General features: G+C 36.7%; 1 protein-coding gene across 4 annotated transcripts in view; it reads right to left on the bottom strand.

The window, feature by feature from the left end:
• Positions 1-12,831, bottom strand: part of RFX3 (regulatory factor X3) — a 289,374-nt gene that overhangs the window by 20,199 nt on the left and 256,344 nt on the right. For all 4 annotated transcript variants that reach the window (XM_059656771.1, XM_059656772.1, XM_059656774.1 and 1 more), the window contains exons 13-14: positions 11,761-11,910; positions 4,614-4,822 (exon numbers count right to left, since the gene is read on the bottom strand). In XM_059656771.1, coding sequence (XP_059512754.1) covers positions 4,614-4,822; positions 11,761-11,910 — 359 coding nt within the window. The remainder of the gene's footprint in view (positions 1-4,613; positions 4,823-11,760; positions 11,911-12,831) is intronic.

Raw genomic sequence — 12,831 nt, 5'->3', positions numbered from 1 at the left:
CTTTGATGTACGCTTTGGGAAAAGATGTACTTATGCCATACAAAGGTTACGAAACCTAAGCAATGTTCCAGATGTGGCAAAGTAGAATGTAGATGATCTTTACACTGATCTGTGCAAACTGGGGTGGAAGGCAAATTTATTGTGATTCCAGTTTCTTACTGATTTCCACTTAAATTAAGGTGATTTTCCATGAGAAGTGTAATAAAATCAATGAAGAAACACATGACTTTGTGAAATGTGAACTTGTAATTTATAAAATATAAAACCAAAATATGAACAATATTAATAAAACTAGAGGCCCGATGCATGAAATTTGTGCAAGAGTAGGCCTTCTTCCCCCGGCTGCTGGCACCAGCTTCCCTTTGGCACCCGGGACCCAGGACCTGGGCTTCCCTCGCAGGCCTGGCTTCATCCGGAAGGTTGTCAGGAAGGATGTCTGGTCTAATTAGCATATTATGCTTTTATTATTATAGATACTAACAATAAACTTGATATTTAAATTGTAAATGAGTTTAAGATAAGCCAATCATTGGCTTGTCCATGCACTTCAAACTTCTTAAATATTTCTAATTAGAGTCAGGGTGGAGTACGTGAGGGGTGTCGTGGTGTGTATGTGTGTGTTTATTGATTTTAGAGAAAGGAAGGGACAGAGGGAGGGAGAGAAAGAGACAGAGAGATATAGACAGACATAGAGATAGATTGGTTGCTTTCAGTGTGTGCCCCGACAGGGGATCAAACCCTTAACCCAGGTATGTGCCCTGACTGGGAATTGAACTGGCAACCTCCTTTTGGTGAAGAGGACGATGCTCCAATCAACTGAGCCACCCAGTCAGGGCAATACCTAGCTATCTTTTAAACAATACTGATAAGCATGCCATGAAATTATTGTCACATGTTTAGAACAGAATCAGTTGAGTTATATTATTAATGCCATGTCTACTTTATTCTCTCTGTGTTCGGCCTCTGCCCTACAAACCAAGTATTAAATGACACAATTAACAGTTTAATTAGAAACCTATTGTTTGATTCAGACTTCTATAAGACATGTTGCAAAATTGATTCCACTGAACTTCATGTTGCTAAGTTACCACAAATTCAACTCATTTTAAAATCATTAATAAATGTTAATTATTTTATAATGGTGAGAGATACCTTTGTGTATTTATCTTTATAATTCATGGTGTGGAAATGGAAACATTTACTCTAACACATGATACTCAATCCACCTCTTTGTGTATTTGGGGATATAACACACCCTTCCTAAGAAGAAAGGTGAGAACATCACAACTGTGACCCCCTTGGGAACTCTCTTTTCTTCTAATTTTTTATTGATTTTATAGAGAGAGATGAAGGGAGAAAGGCGAGAAGGGAGGGAGGAAGGGAGAGATGGATGGAGGGAACTGGGGCGGGGGAGAGAAAGAGGGGGAAAGAGAGAAACATCAATTTGTTGTTCCTCTTTTTAATGCATTCATTGGTTGCTTCTTGTATGTGCCCTGACCGGGGCTCAAACACACAACCTTGTTGTATCAGGATGACCCTCTAACAAATTGAGCTACCTAGCCAGGGCCTGGACTGTCTTTTCAATAGTGATTACAGTTGATTCCAAAAGAGTGTTACTTTATGGAAGATTTATATATTGTCCAGTTGTAGTAAAGCTAGGTTCCCTGTGCCCCCTTTCAAATCACTATAAAAGCTATACATTTAATTCCTTAAAAATGGGATATTTGGTTATCCTGAGTAATGGTGTGTTCTGTTATCCACAAAACACACAAGCTGAGAAATGGCCCACATAACTTCTCCATTTCTGCCCAAGAAAGATGGTGATTATTTTTTCTCCACCTCCCAGGGAGCTAACAGTAGCCATTTAAAGCCAGGTTAGGCAAGGAGAGATCCCCTATCCAGAAAAGAGGGTGTTTGCAGCCATTCATCAACTGCCAGCTGATATCATGATTGCCTGCCAATCCATTTCTATATTCGTATGCATGTAAATAGACACACAGAATTTTAGAAATTGTAAGATTAACTGGCTTCAGAAATTGAGAGTCTGTATAAGTAACTGCCAAATTCTTATTACAATGCCAAAATCTTAAAAAAATACCTGCAATTCTGTTTCTCTGATAGTTTTTGAATGCAGTGTTCATTACTCAATATGTTCTAATGCCTTAGTAAAAAGCAGTTCAGATTCTAAAGGCTTTTAGGTTTTTAAGCTATTGACTTTGCCTACCAGCAGGAGGTATGCATCTGTCAGAATATGCCTTCCCTTCTGTGGCCTTGCACTGTACGCCTTCAAGTCTTTTTGAAATGAAAATAATAACCATAATAGTGCCTAATAATAACAAGCCAATTATCCCCAACTCAGGGAGGACAGAGGGCAGGCAAGTGATGATCTGGGTTTGTGTATCTGTGAGAACAAAAATACAAGTAAGTAATTTTCTCTTTTCAACATACCTGCAACACATCTCTGTGGAGACAAAGGCTCCAGGGGTATATTTCTAAAATGCTATCAACTAAATATAGTAAAAATAAAAACCTCCAGGAAGAAGTACGGGCAGGCCTGACATATCATCAGAAAGCAGTGAAAAGGGAAAAAAAACCCTTGCTTTTTCTGATATAGAGGATGTACTCTGCTTTTGGTCATTTGGGTTTTGGAATAATCAGCTAGTAGAACTTCTGTTTCATCAATCATTCATGAAGCACATATAGCATCTATTTAATTTTCTGGAGAAAAATGGATGAATAACAAATCAACTTGCAAGAAAATAGGAAAATACATGAAATCTTAAGAAATATTCCCAAATTAAAAATTTGATTTCTAAATTACTGCTACTTTGAGAACACTGTGACGCTGTTTTCTAAATCTTCCCCATATATCCAGAGGAGATTCTAAATCGAGCATAGGCTTTTCTGAAGCATACCAGCGGGTCACAGTCAGACAGCATCTTCACAAGGTGCTTCTTAAATCATATGGGCCACAGGTATTAGGTATGAGAGACAGAACTGTGGAATTACTTCATTCCAAAACCAAAAACAAAATAACACAAAACTGGCAAGCTTTCTTTCACTGCATTTGAACCTTTGCTTACATCCTGTAAGACACTATCCTTACATCCTGAAAACAGTTTTCTAATTTAACTCTTAACTGGAAATATATAGTACATCTGCAGCTCTACTTTAAGAGATAAGAATTGGACCAAATCGGCTAAGAAAGCAAGTCACTTACAATAAAAACCAAAGCAACTACCATCATAATGAAAAGATATCTTTATAAGGGTGATCAAAACAAGATGAAATTCTATAGTCTGGGCTTACTGGGTTCATGAGCCCTGCTAGTTCCTATCTCTGCTACTTCTTCCTATACCTCTTCTCCTCACAGCCAGCTTTGGACTCACAGCTGGTGTCTAGATAATAACCTCGGTGTACCCATAGCCACAGTCAGTGGTATATCCTGTGGTCACTACTTTCTGATACGATACTTGAATGGCTGTATAGGATCAAAATTAGGAACCTGCCCAAACCTCAAAGTATATATGGTTTTTAGGCCCAAGTCAATGGGGGTTACCTTTATCTAAAGAAGCAAAGAAATGAACCCACCTTAAGAACAAATGCCAGGGTCAAAAATATAGCTTATCTAACTTATAAAATGGAACTTCATCTGTCAATCCCATCCCAAGTATAAACGGTATCATGCCATCTTAGGCTCTGTTTTAAACCCCTGGGGCAGACCTATGGTCAACAGCTTATACAGACATTTGATATCATATATCAAGTAATCTGAAAGCCTTTTTCTTCCAGGGTTCATCTATGTCTACAAAAATATACATTTATATCAATATTATTTCAGTCAAAAAGTGATACATTTTGTACTGTCTACTAGATTATTGGATATTGCACTAGCTATGCATTAGAATCACCAGAAATAAGCTTTTAAAGAAAGAATTTCTGATTTATTCCTCATCATTACTCCCTAACCATCAAGATTTTAATCTACCAGGTTTGGAAGGTACGTAGATTTTTTTTTATACTAATTCTGATGTGCAGCTAGGTTTGAAAACAGTTGTAATTGATCAATAAGAATTTAACTAGATGGTTTTGAGCATGCATTAGAATCACCAGGACAACATTAAAAAATGCACAGATTGTTGGGCCTCACCTCTGCAGTTTCTGATTTAAAGAGATTTGGGGGAGGGGACCTGAGAGTTTGTATTTCTAACATGTTCTGAGCCATAGTGATGCCACTGATCTCTGAGAACCACTGAAGTAGGGAATAGAAAGAAGTGGTGCTAAGGCCTCAAGAAAGAAGCCTACATAATGCCTGTTTGCCAGAGGGAGGACTGTAGCCCCTTTCTTGCTATTGCTAAACACATTCTCTAGACTGGAGTCTTGGGTGTTCCCATCTGAGAACTTTAGGGCTCTGAGAAGAGGCTTTCTGTTCCTAGCAGATAGCTGAGTTTCATAAGCCTCCTGGTATAATTCCATAAAGTTGCAATCAATGAATTGAGTTTCTACAAATTAAAGTCTTCACTTCTTTATTTTCTTTTGTCTGAGAAGTGTGTACATTACACACATTATTTGTAGACTATGAAAAATAAAGCTTAGTGAAAATTGAGATGTACCTGTAGAAAGACCATTTTAGCAGAAACTGCCTGGCAGCTTTTGGAAAACTGGGCCTCCCTTCGTAGGGTTTCAGGGCTTGCATCATCACGTTGTCCAGCCATGCGGCCCACTGCTCCAGGGTGCTCTGCTGCTGGAGAGTCATCTTGAAGTCTGTTTCTAGTCTCTGAACCATGTTGTCATCACATTGGCACACCCAGGAAGCCTGCTCCTGGGACAGTACACACAAAGCAAAAGAAAAGTTCAACACAATATCTTTTCATTGACTGGCAGCACACAAACCATACGCACGAATGGGAAATTATTTAAATGAATTAAGAGAATGAATGACTACTTACCTGGCAGTTGTTAAGGAAATTAACATCGCCTATGTGCATGAAAAAGGGATGTGACATAAAAGCAAGACTTGGCTTTTCTACATGACCTATTCTGTATGGAAGACAACCACCTATAACTGAAGAACAATTGAAGCCTGAACCTACAGGATGCAAGGTCTTTCACTCTATTCAGTTTTTATGCTGCCTTCCAAAGTGCTCCCCCCACCCCCGCCCCGCTACCAATCAAATAAAATTTTAAAGCCAATTCATCTGAGAAGATTTAAGCAGTGGTTCTCAACTTTCCTGATGCCGCGACCCTTTAATACAGTTCCTCATATTGTGGTGACCCCCAACTATAAAATCATTTTCGTTGCTACTTCATAACTGTAATTTTGCTACTGTTATGAATCGTAATGTAAATATCTGATTTGCAGGATGTATTTTCATTGTTCGCGACCCACAGGTTGAGAACCGCTGCTAAAGTAACTCCGAGGGACAGATTCGATTGGCCAAAAGTGGTCTTTCAGGATGAAAACAGAAACAAACACTGAACAGTACTGGGTAGAAGCATGTGCTGTATGAGTTTTATAAATGGGAAGCCAATCTCCAGGGCGGTCAAGGCAAGGCTATGAATGCAAATTAATCTACAGAACTGAGAACAACAACAAAAATACTTCTGAGAAAATGTGGATATGCTAACTGCCAAGAAACAAACTCCTACAGCTTTCCTTCTGGTTATAACTGGGAGGTTTCATGTTTGGTGAGAGCAATGAAGACAGGAACTTTTAAGGTTACTTTTCAGTGGTTACCATAAGTTCTGTAATGTTTCCAATGCCTTTTAAGATTACTAAAAGCACGTATATTCTCATGGTCAGAGTATAATTATTTCATAATATAATAATCAACTGAGAGAAAGATGACATGGATTTTATGTAGGGCCTGAATTGATTAAACTGAACTCAAGCAATTCATTTAATTTCAGTGGCCTCATTTTCCCCAAACATACAATTAGAAAAATGAAATGTGACAGTAATTTTTAAGGTGGGTTCATGTGTCCAGATAATATTTTCAAGATAGGCTTTTGTGGAGGGGAAACTGTAAAGGTCCTAATTCTATACCTAAAAATTGTGAATATGTGTGTATTCTTCTATAAAGTGTGTCTATAGCTTTCATTCTGTCTACTCTCAAAGGACAAGCTCATTCAAATCAACAATTTCAACTAAATAAATCCCTAATCTGCGCTCACTGGTTCCGCCGTTGCTCCTGATCCTATAAACTTCACCTATTCAAGAGACATTTCAACAGGGAGATGCTTCAGAGACAAAATGCCAAACTTCATTCATTTTATTTCCCCAGGGAAGCTATAGTTTCTTCTATATTTCCAGCTGATGATATCATCTACTACCTTTCTTTGTCTTATGTAATTACTCATAAACACTTTCAGATTTTATTTCCTAAATACCACTTTTAAATATTTTAAGTACATTAAAATATGACAATAGAAAAATAACAAATACAAATAATAAAAATATTAAGAATACCTAAATGCCAACATAAAGAGATAACTACAGCATGCTACTGTGTATACCTTTTCAATTTTTTCACATGTCATATGAATATGCATGTATGTATATGCATATATAAATATTTAAAATAGGATTATATGACACATTCTGCTAGATATTCTGCCTAGTTTCACTTAAATATAGATGATAACCATCTTTCAACTTTGGCAAATATAGAGCTATATTTAATGGTCAGTGATTAAATTTGCTTCAATGCATGAATATAGCATTGTTTACATAACCAATTCCATACAACTAGACATTTCTGGTCATTACTATTTTTTACTAGTAGGAATAATACAAGAATTAGCAATCTTGTAACTATATCATTGCTTTTTTTGGCACTTCTTTCTGTATGACAGAATAATAAAATAGTTATAATACTTCAAAATATACTGTCAAATAACTCCCAGAAATGATGAATCAATTTAAGAGTTCAGGAGAATACCCAGGGAAGTATTGTGGCCATAAAGAAAGGACAGAGGAGGTTGTTTTTTTAAATTAATGTCTAAACATTTTTTTGTTGTGGTAAAATAACACATAAAATTTATCATCTTAACATTTTTTAGTGTCTAGTATAGGAGTGTGAACTATATGTCCTTATTGTGCGATCTATCTTTAATATTTTTCATTTTGGAAAAAAATGAAACTTTATACTCATTATAGGGGACATTATTTTTATGTGTTTGTGCACTGATAATTGAGAGGAGGAACTTATTGGTACTCCAGAAGAATTTCATTTAATTTCTTACTATAAATTCAAACTCACTAATTCCTTTAGTAGTTAGTTTTTGCCATGAAAAATAATAATCTAAAACCAAACTTAGAGAAGTAAAGTCACAGGACATTATTGTGGCTTTTCAAACTACTTTATATGTATTTCATTTTGCTACTCTCCAGACTGAAAATATAATAATGGTCGAGTATATTTTAAACATTCCCTTCGGAAAGGAATTTGGATATTTCAGTTCTATAGTCAGTAGTTTTAAAATCAGATTAAAAAAATCTTATTGTTGAAAATATTATGTGTCCTCTTACCCCGCATTGACCTCTTCTAGACCACCCCCACCTAGTGTCTGTGTCCATGGGTGTATGCATATATGCATAGAAGTTCTTTGGTTGATCTCTTCCCACTCACCCACCCACCCTCGCCTTGCCTCTGAGATTCCACAGTCTGTTCCATGCTTCTGAAATAAATATATGCAATAGTTAGGTTATCGGGTCAACCCACGGAAACCTCCTTAGCCCACAATGTAGATGGAAAACTATCATTTACACACAAAATATTATAAAATAATACCATTGTAATGCTATCAATTAAATAAAACAAAAAACAATGATACTGCAATAGAAAAATTATCCTGAGGAAAAGAAGATTTAACTAGAGAATTGTAAAGTGGTGAAAGATATATGAATATTCAGAAAGAAACTTTTTAATACGTTCAAGCTCTCAGAGTATGATAGTATTGGCCCCTATCTGTAATTTCACCGACTTATATTAAAGTTTCCTTATTAAAAGAGCATCACCCTTATATGGGTCAGCCTCACTGAGGATAACCTTGTAGGGGCAGAGCAACTTCCAAATGAAGAGGAGGGGGTGATAGAGGTGGAACGGGTAGGCAGTGGACTGGGAAAACCAGAACTGAGAAAATCAGGCAAAAGTTGGAGCAGAAAAGGAAAGAATGAAGGAAGTTAAAGATCGAATATGCTACCTGAAGAAAGAGATTACTCATCAAAATGAAAAGAGGTGTGAGACATAATATGTAGGGGGAAAGGAATGGTATACCACTGTGTCCATGATCTTCTGAGGAAAAGCAAGATTATTTGGTGGATAAGTGTTTTGTTTTGTTTTTTAAATATGTTTTTACTGGTTTTAGAGAGAGAGGAAGGATTAGGAGAGAAAGAAACATCGATGTGAGAGCAACAGTTCCATAGGCTGCCTCCTGCACGCCGCCTACTGGGGAACCAGCCTGCCCTGGCTGGGAATGGAACCAGCAACCTTTCATTGCACTGGATGACGCCCACGAACTGAGACACCCAGCCAGAACAGAGGGTAGGTATTTAATCATACAGGTTTCAGTACAAATAACTGTCATGTGGGCAGAGGAAAACTTGGTAGTTGAAAACAGAGGAAGGGGAAAGGTAGCCTCAAAGCTGGTGGGTGGAGAATGAGTAATAGAGTAGATACATAATCGACCATTTATAAGCAAAGGTGTTCTCAAGGTTGTTGTTTATACCCTGAAAGAACTCATTTCTGTAAATACTTCATAGGATTGCAGGCATTACAAATACACATATAAAAATAATGTTAACAGGAAATTTAAAATCTCAGATATTATTGGGGATCATTCATTTATTTTCTGTGATTGAACTTAAATTACTTTTTGAAACTAGAAGTTGCCTAACTACTTCAACTGTTCTGAAGATACTTTTAAAGGAAGACTTAAGAATGAATGAAGATTTGAAATAAACAATAGAGTGTAAATTTTAAGGCAATATAAACTTCTAATATTCTCACTGAAATTAGTTAACATAAATTCTATTGAAATATATATATAAAGCTAATGGCTTTGTAAACCAGAGAGTTTCGTCTGGTAATGGTAATACATTTGCATGTGTGTATAAATTTATGTTTGTATATAGAGAAATTGATAAATATATTGAAAGATTAAAAAAAAAACTTTATATCCATCCTCCTGGCTGGTGTGGCTCAGATGGCTGGAGCATTGTCCAGGGGATAGCAGGTTTGATTCCTGGTCAGGGCACAGACCCAGGTTGTGGGTTTGATCCCAGTCAGGGCACGTGCAGGAGGCAACCAATCGATGTTTCTCTCTCTCATAGATGTTTTTCTCTCCCCCCCCCTCTCTCTCAAATCAATTTTTTAAAAAGTTAAAAAAAAAACTTTATATACATCGTAAGTTTGAGCCCAATTCATGAAAGTCAGAAAGAACAGCAAGATTACTATATCCTAAAATGAATGAAGCACAGTATTACTTTTTGATATATTTTAAATGATAAAACCAGACCAGAACTGCATATTAAAATTTCTAGGAAAGTGAGTAATTAATAGTTTGTTTTAAGCAATTATTTTAAACAGTTTTGAGATACAATTCATGTCATACAATGTCACTCATTTAAAGTATACAGTTCAATGGCTTTTATTATATGCACAGAATTGTGTATCCATCACTATAATCAATTTTAGAATGTTTTCATTTCTTCAAAAAGAAACCCCATACCGCTAATCTGTCACTTTCCAATGCCCAGTTACCAGACCTAGGCAACGACTAATTTACTTTACATATAAAGTAGATATATACAATATGTGGTCCTTTGTGTCTGACTTCTTTCACCTAGCATAATGTTTTTAAGGTTCATCCATGTTGTAGCATCTATCAGAACTTCATTTTGTCTTGCTGCCCAATAATATTTCATGTGTGAAGATACCACATTTTGTTGACACATTCATTAGTTAATGGACATTTGGGTTGCTTATACTTTGATGTAGCTAATATGAATAATGCTGCTATCGATATTCATGTACAAGTTTTTATGTGGACATGCTTTAATATCTTGTGGTATACACCTAAGAATAAACTGGTGAGTCACATAGTAACTCTATGTTCAAACTGCCAGGCTGTTTTCCAAAGTGGCTACAGCATTTTAATTTTACATTTCAATCAGTAGTGTATGAGGGTTCCAATTTCTCCCCATCCTCACCAACACTTATGAGTTGTCTTTTTTATTATACCCGTTCTAGTGTTTGTGAAGTAGCAACTCAGTGTGGTTTTGATTTTCATCATTCTGGTAGGTAATTATGCTGAGTATCCTTTCTGGTGCTTATTGGTTATTTGTATATCTTCTTTAGAGAAATGTCTATTCAGATCTTTGCTCATTTTAAAACTAGGTTGTCTTTTTATTATTGGGTTGAAATAGCTCTTTATATGATTCTAGATACAATTTTTATCAGATACATGATTTATAAAAATATTCTCAATTCTATCAGTTGCCATTTCATTGTCTTGATGGTCTCTCTTGAAGAACAAAAGCTTTTAACTTTGATTATGTTTAGTTTATGTATTTTTTATTTTATTATTTGTATTATTAGTGAGTAATGGCAGTTTTTATATGGCAACAATTAGCTTTATTACTTTAGTGTTTGAAGTGAACTAGATGTTGGAATTCCATAATAATATTCCTAAATTAGCTATTTTTTAACTGTAATTTAAAGTAAAAGTGAGTAGTTTGATCAGAAGCTTCAAATATATATTTTTTATTTGGATGATCAAAATAGTCAAACATATTACACCTAATTCTTTTCAAATGAACAAATACTTAATAGACACCTATAGTAAACTCTGAAATAGGGTCATTCTGAGTTCTTTCAAGATGGGGCACTATTAAGAACAAAAATCTCTTGTGTGTTACAGTACTAAGGGTTTTGGATATTACTAAATATATAAACCACTAGAGGCCTGGTGCAGAAAATTTGTGCACTTGGGCGGAGGGCCCCTCAGCTCAGATTGCGAGAGGGCACAGGCCAGGCCGAGGGACCCCACTGGTGCACAATCGGGGCTGGGGAGGGACGTCGGAGGTTGTCCAGCCGGGGAGGGACCGTGGGAGGGCTCCAGGGTGTGTCTGGCCCGTCTCACTCAGTCCCGATTGGCTGGACCCCAGAAGCAAGCTAACCTACTGGTCGGAGCATCTGCCCCTTGGTGGTCAGTGCGTGTCATAACAACTGGTTGACTGTCTGCCCCCTAGTGGTCAGTGCACATCATAGCGAGCAATTGAGTGGCCTTAGCATATCATTAGCATATTACATTTTGATTGGTTGAATGGCTGATGGGACACTTAGCATATTAGGCTTTTATTATATAGCACAACGTAAGATAGGTGTTATAAAGTGGGGAAAGTAAAACCCAAAGCAGTTAAGTAACTTGCCCAAGATCCCACCACAAGGAGATGGAATAATTTAACCTCTTGCCTATTTAATTTCAATGACTGTGATGGTCCTTAGCCCATTAACCATTCAGGAGACCCTGGTGACACAGGTTGTGTCTAGTACTATAAATCTTAGTGGGCTTGAACCACAAAACAGAGGAGCAGTAAAGTCATAACTGAGTAAAACTCCCTTCTTTCAGGTGTTATGAATAGAGATGCTGCCTGTGTATTGATGTAACTTTAAAAAGAAATATGATGATCCTAATTAAGAAGAAAAAATTAAGTGTCTTCTCTTCAAAAACACACTTTGCAAGAACACAGAGTACCTGGACATTGGCAAAGTCGACACGGTTGAGGTCATTGAGCATCTGGTTAATCTGAGACGTGTTCTGAAGCACTGCACGAGCTGCCTGGGCCAGGTGATTGAGCGACGTGTATCTTCGCAGAGTCTGGGCAAAGGCACTTACAGCGGCAACCTGTACAGAACCAATTAAAATGGGATTCTTTTTTTCCTTCTAGTAACAGAAACCATTGCACATGCTCAAATCTTTATTCCCTTGCCAAATTTTAAATGCTTCCCCCTGCTACTTATTTCACAATCATTTGGTGAGAGAGCTTACTTATAAATTACAGCATTGAAATCTCTAAACCAAGTATTATTTTCTTTTGAGTGGGTTGAGGTCAAGACTAAAACAAATTCCCACATTCTTTGACATCTGAGTGCAGAATTAATTAAACCAGTCTTACAAATAACTACTCGTCCATGGCAAGAAATGACTTTCTCTGGGGAAGCAGGAAAAATATTGATTTTCTTTTTTTTTCCCCTACTCTCTGTAGGACAGTCAACTATAAACTTGGCAAATAATTTTTTTTTTAACTTGGAAAAGCAAACTAGAGAGTCCCACTTTTTAAAATGGATAAAAATATATACTTTCCAGAGGAATGTCATTCATATTCACTCTTACTACCCTTTATTTTATAGAAATGGGTAATTTTGAGGTCAAACAAAAGAATTCATAGCCTTTATTAGCAACTTTGTAGCTAACAAACTTATCAGATACAGGCAACAAAAACTCTTTTCCAGCATATAAATTTCTGTAAAAGGGCTAGTCAGGAAATCTCCATTTGCCCTTCAAAATCTATTTTCCATCCTTATTGATGCTGCTCTGTGCTCAGGAAGACTGTCCTGAATGTACTTTAGTAACCACCTCCCTTACACTATGGCTTCCATTTGGCTTCCAATGATGGGCACTGGCAAAAGACTGAAGGATGGGAATAGAGTCATTAAGTATTTATTCCCACGCAATTTCTGTTCTCTCCCTGTTTTGGCAGAGACTGTTTTCCATTTCTATGACCACAGTTCTGTAGCAAGAAGAGTATCTTAATGCCATGACTTT

Source organism: Myotis daubentonii, chromosome 11 (assembly GCF_963259705.1).
Source record: "Myotis daubentonii chromosome 11, mMyoDau2.1, whole genome shotgun sequence".
In the NCBI taxonomy this organism is placed as follows: Eukaryota; Metazoa; Chordata; class Mammalia; order Chiroptera; family Vespertilionidae; genus Myotis; species Myotis daubentonii.
Note: the sequence above shows the minus strand (reverse complement) of the source record. Positions and strands in the feature narration are given on the sequence as shown.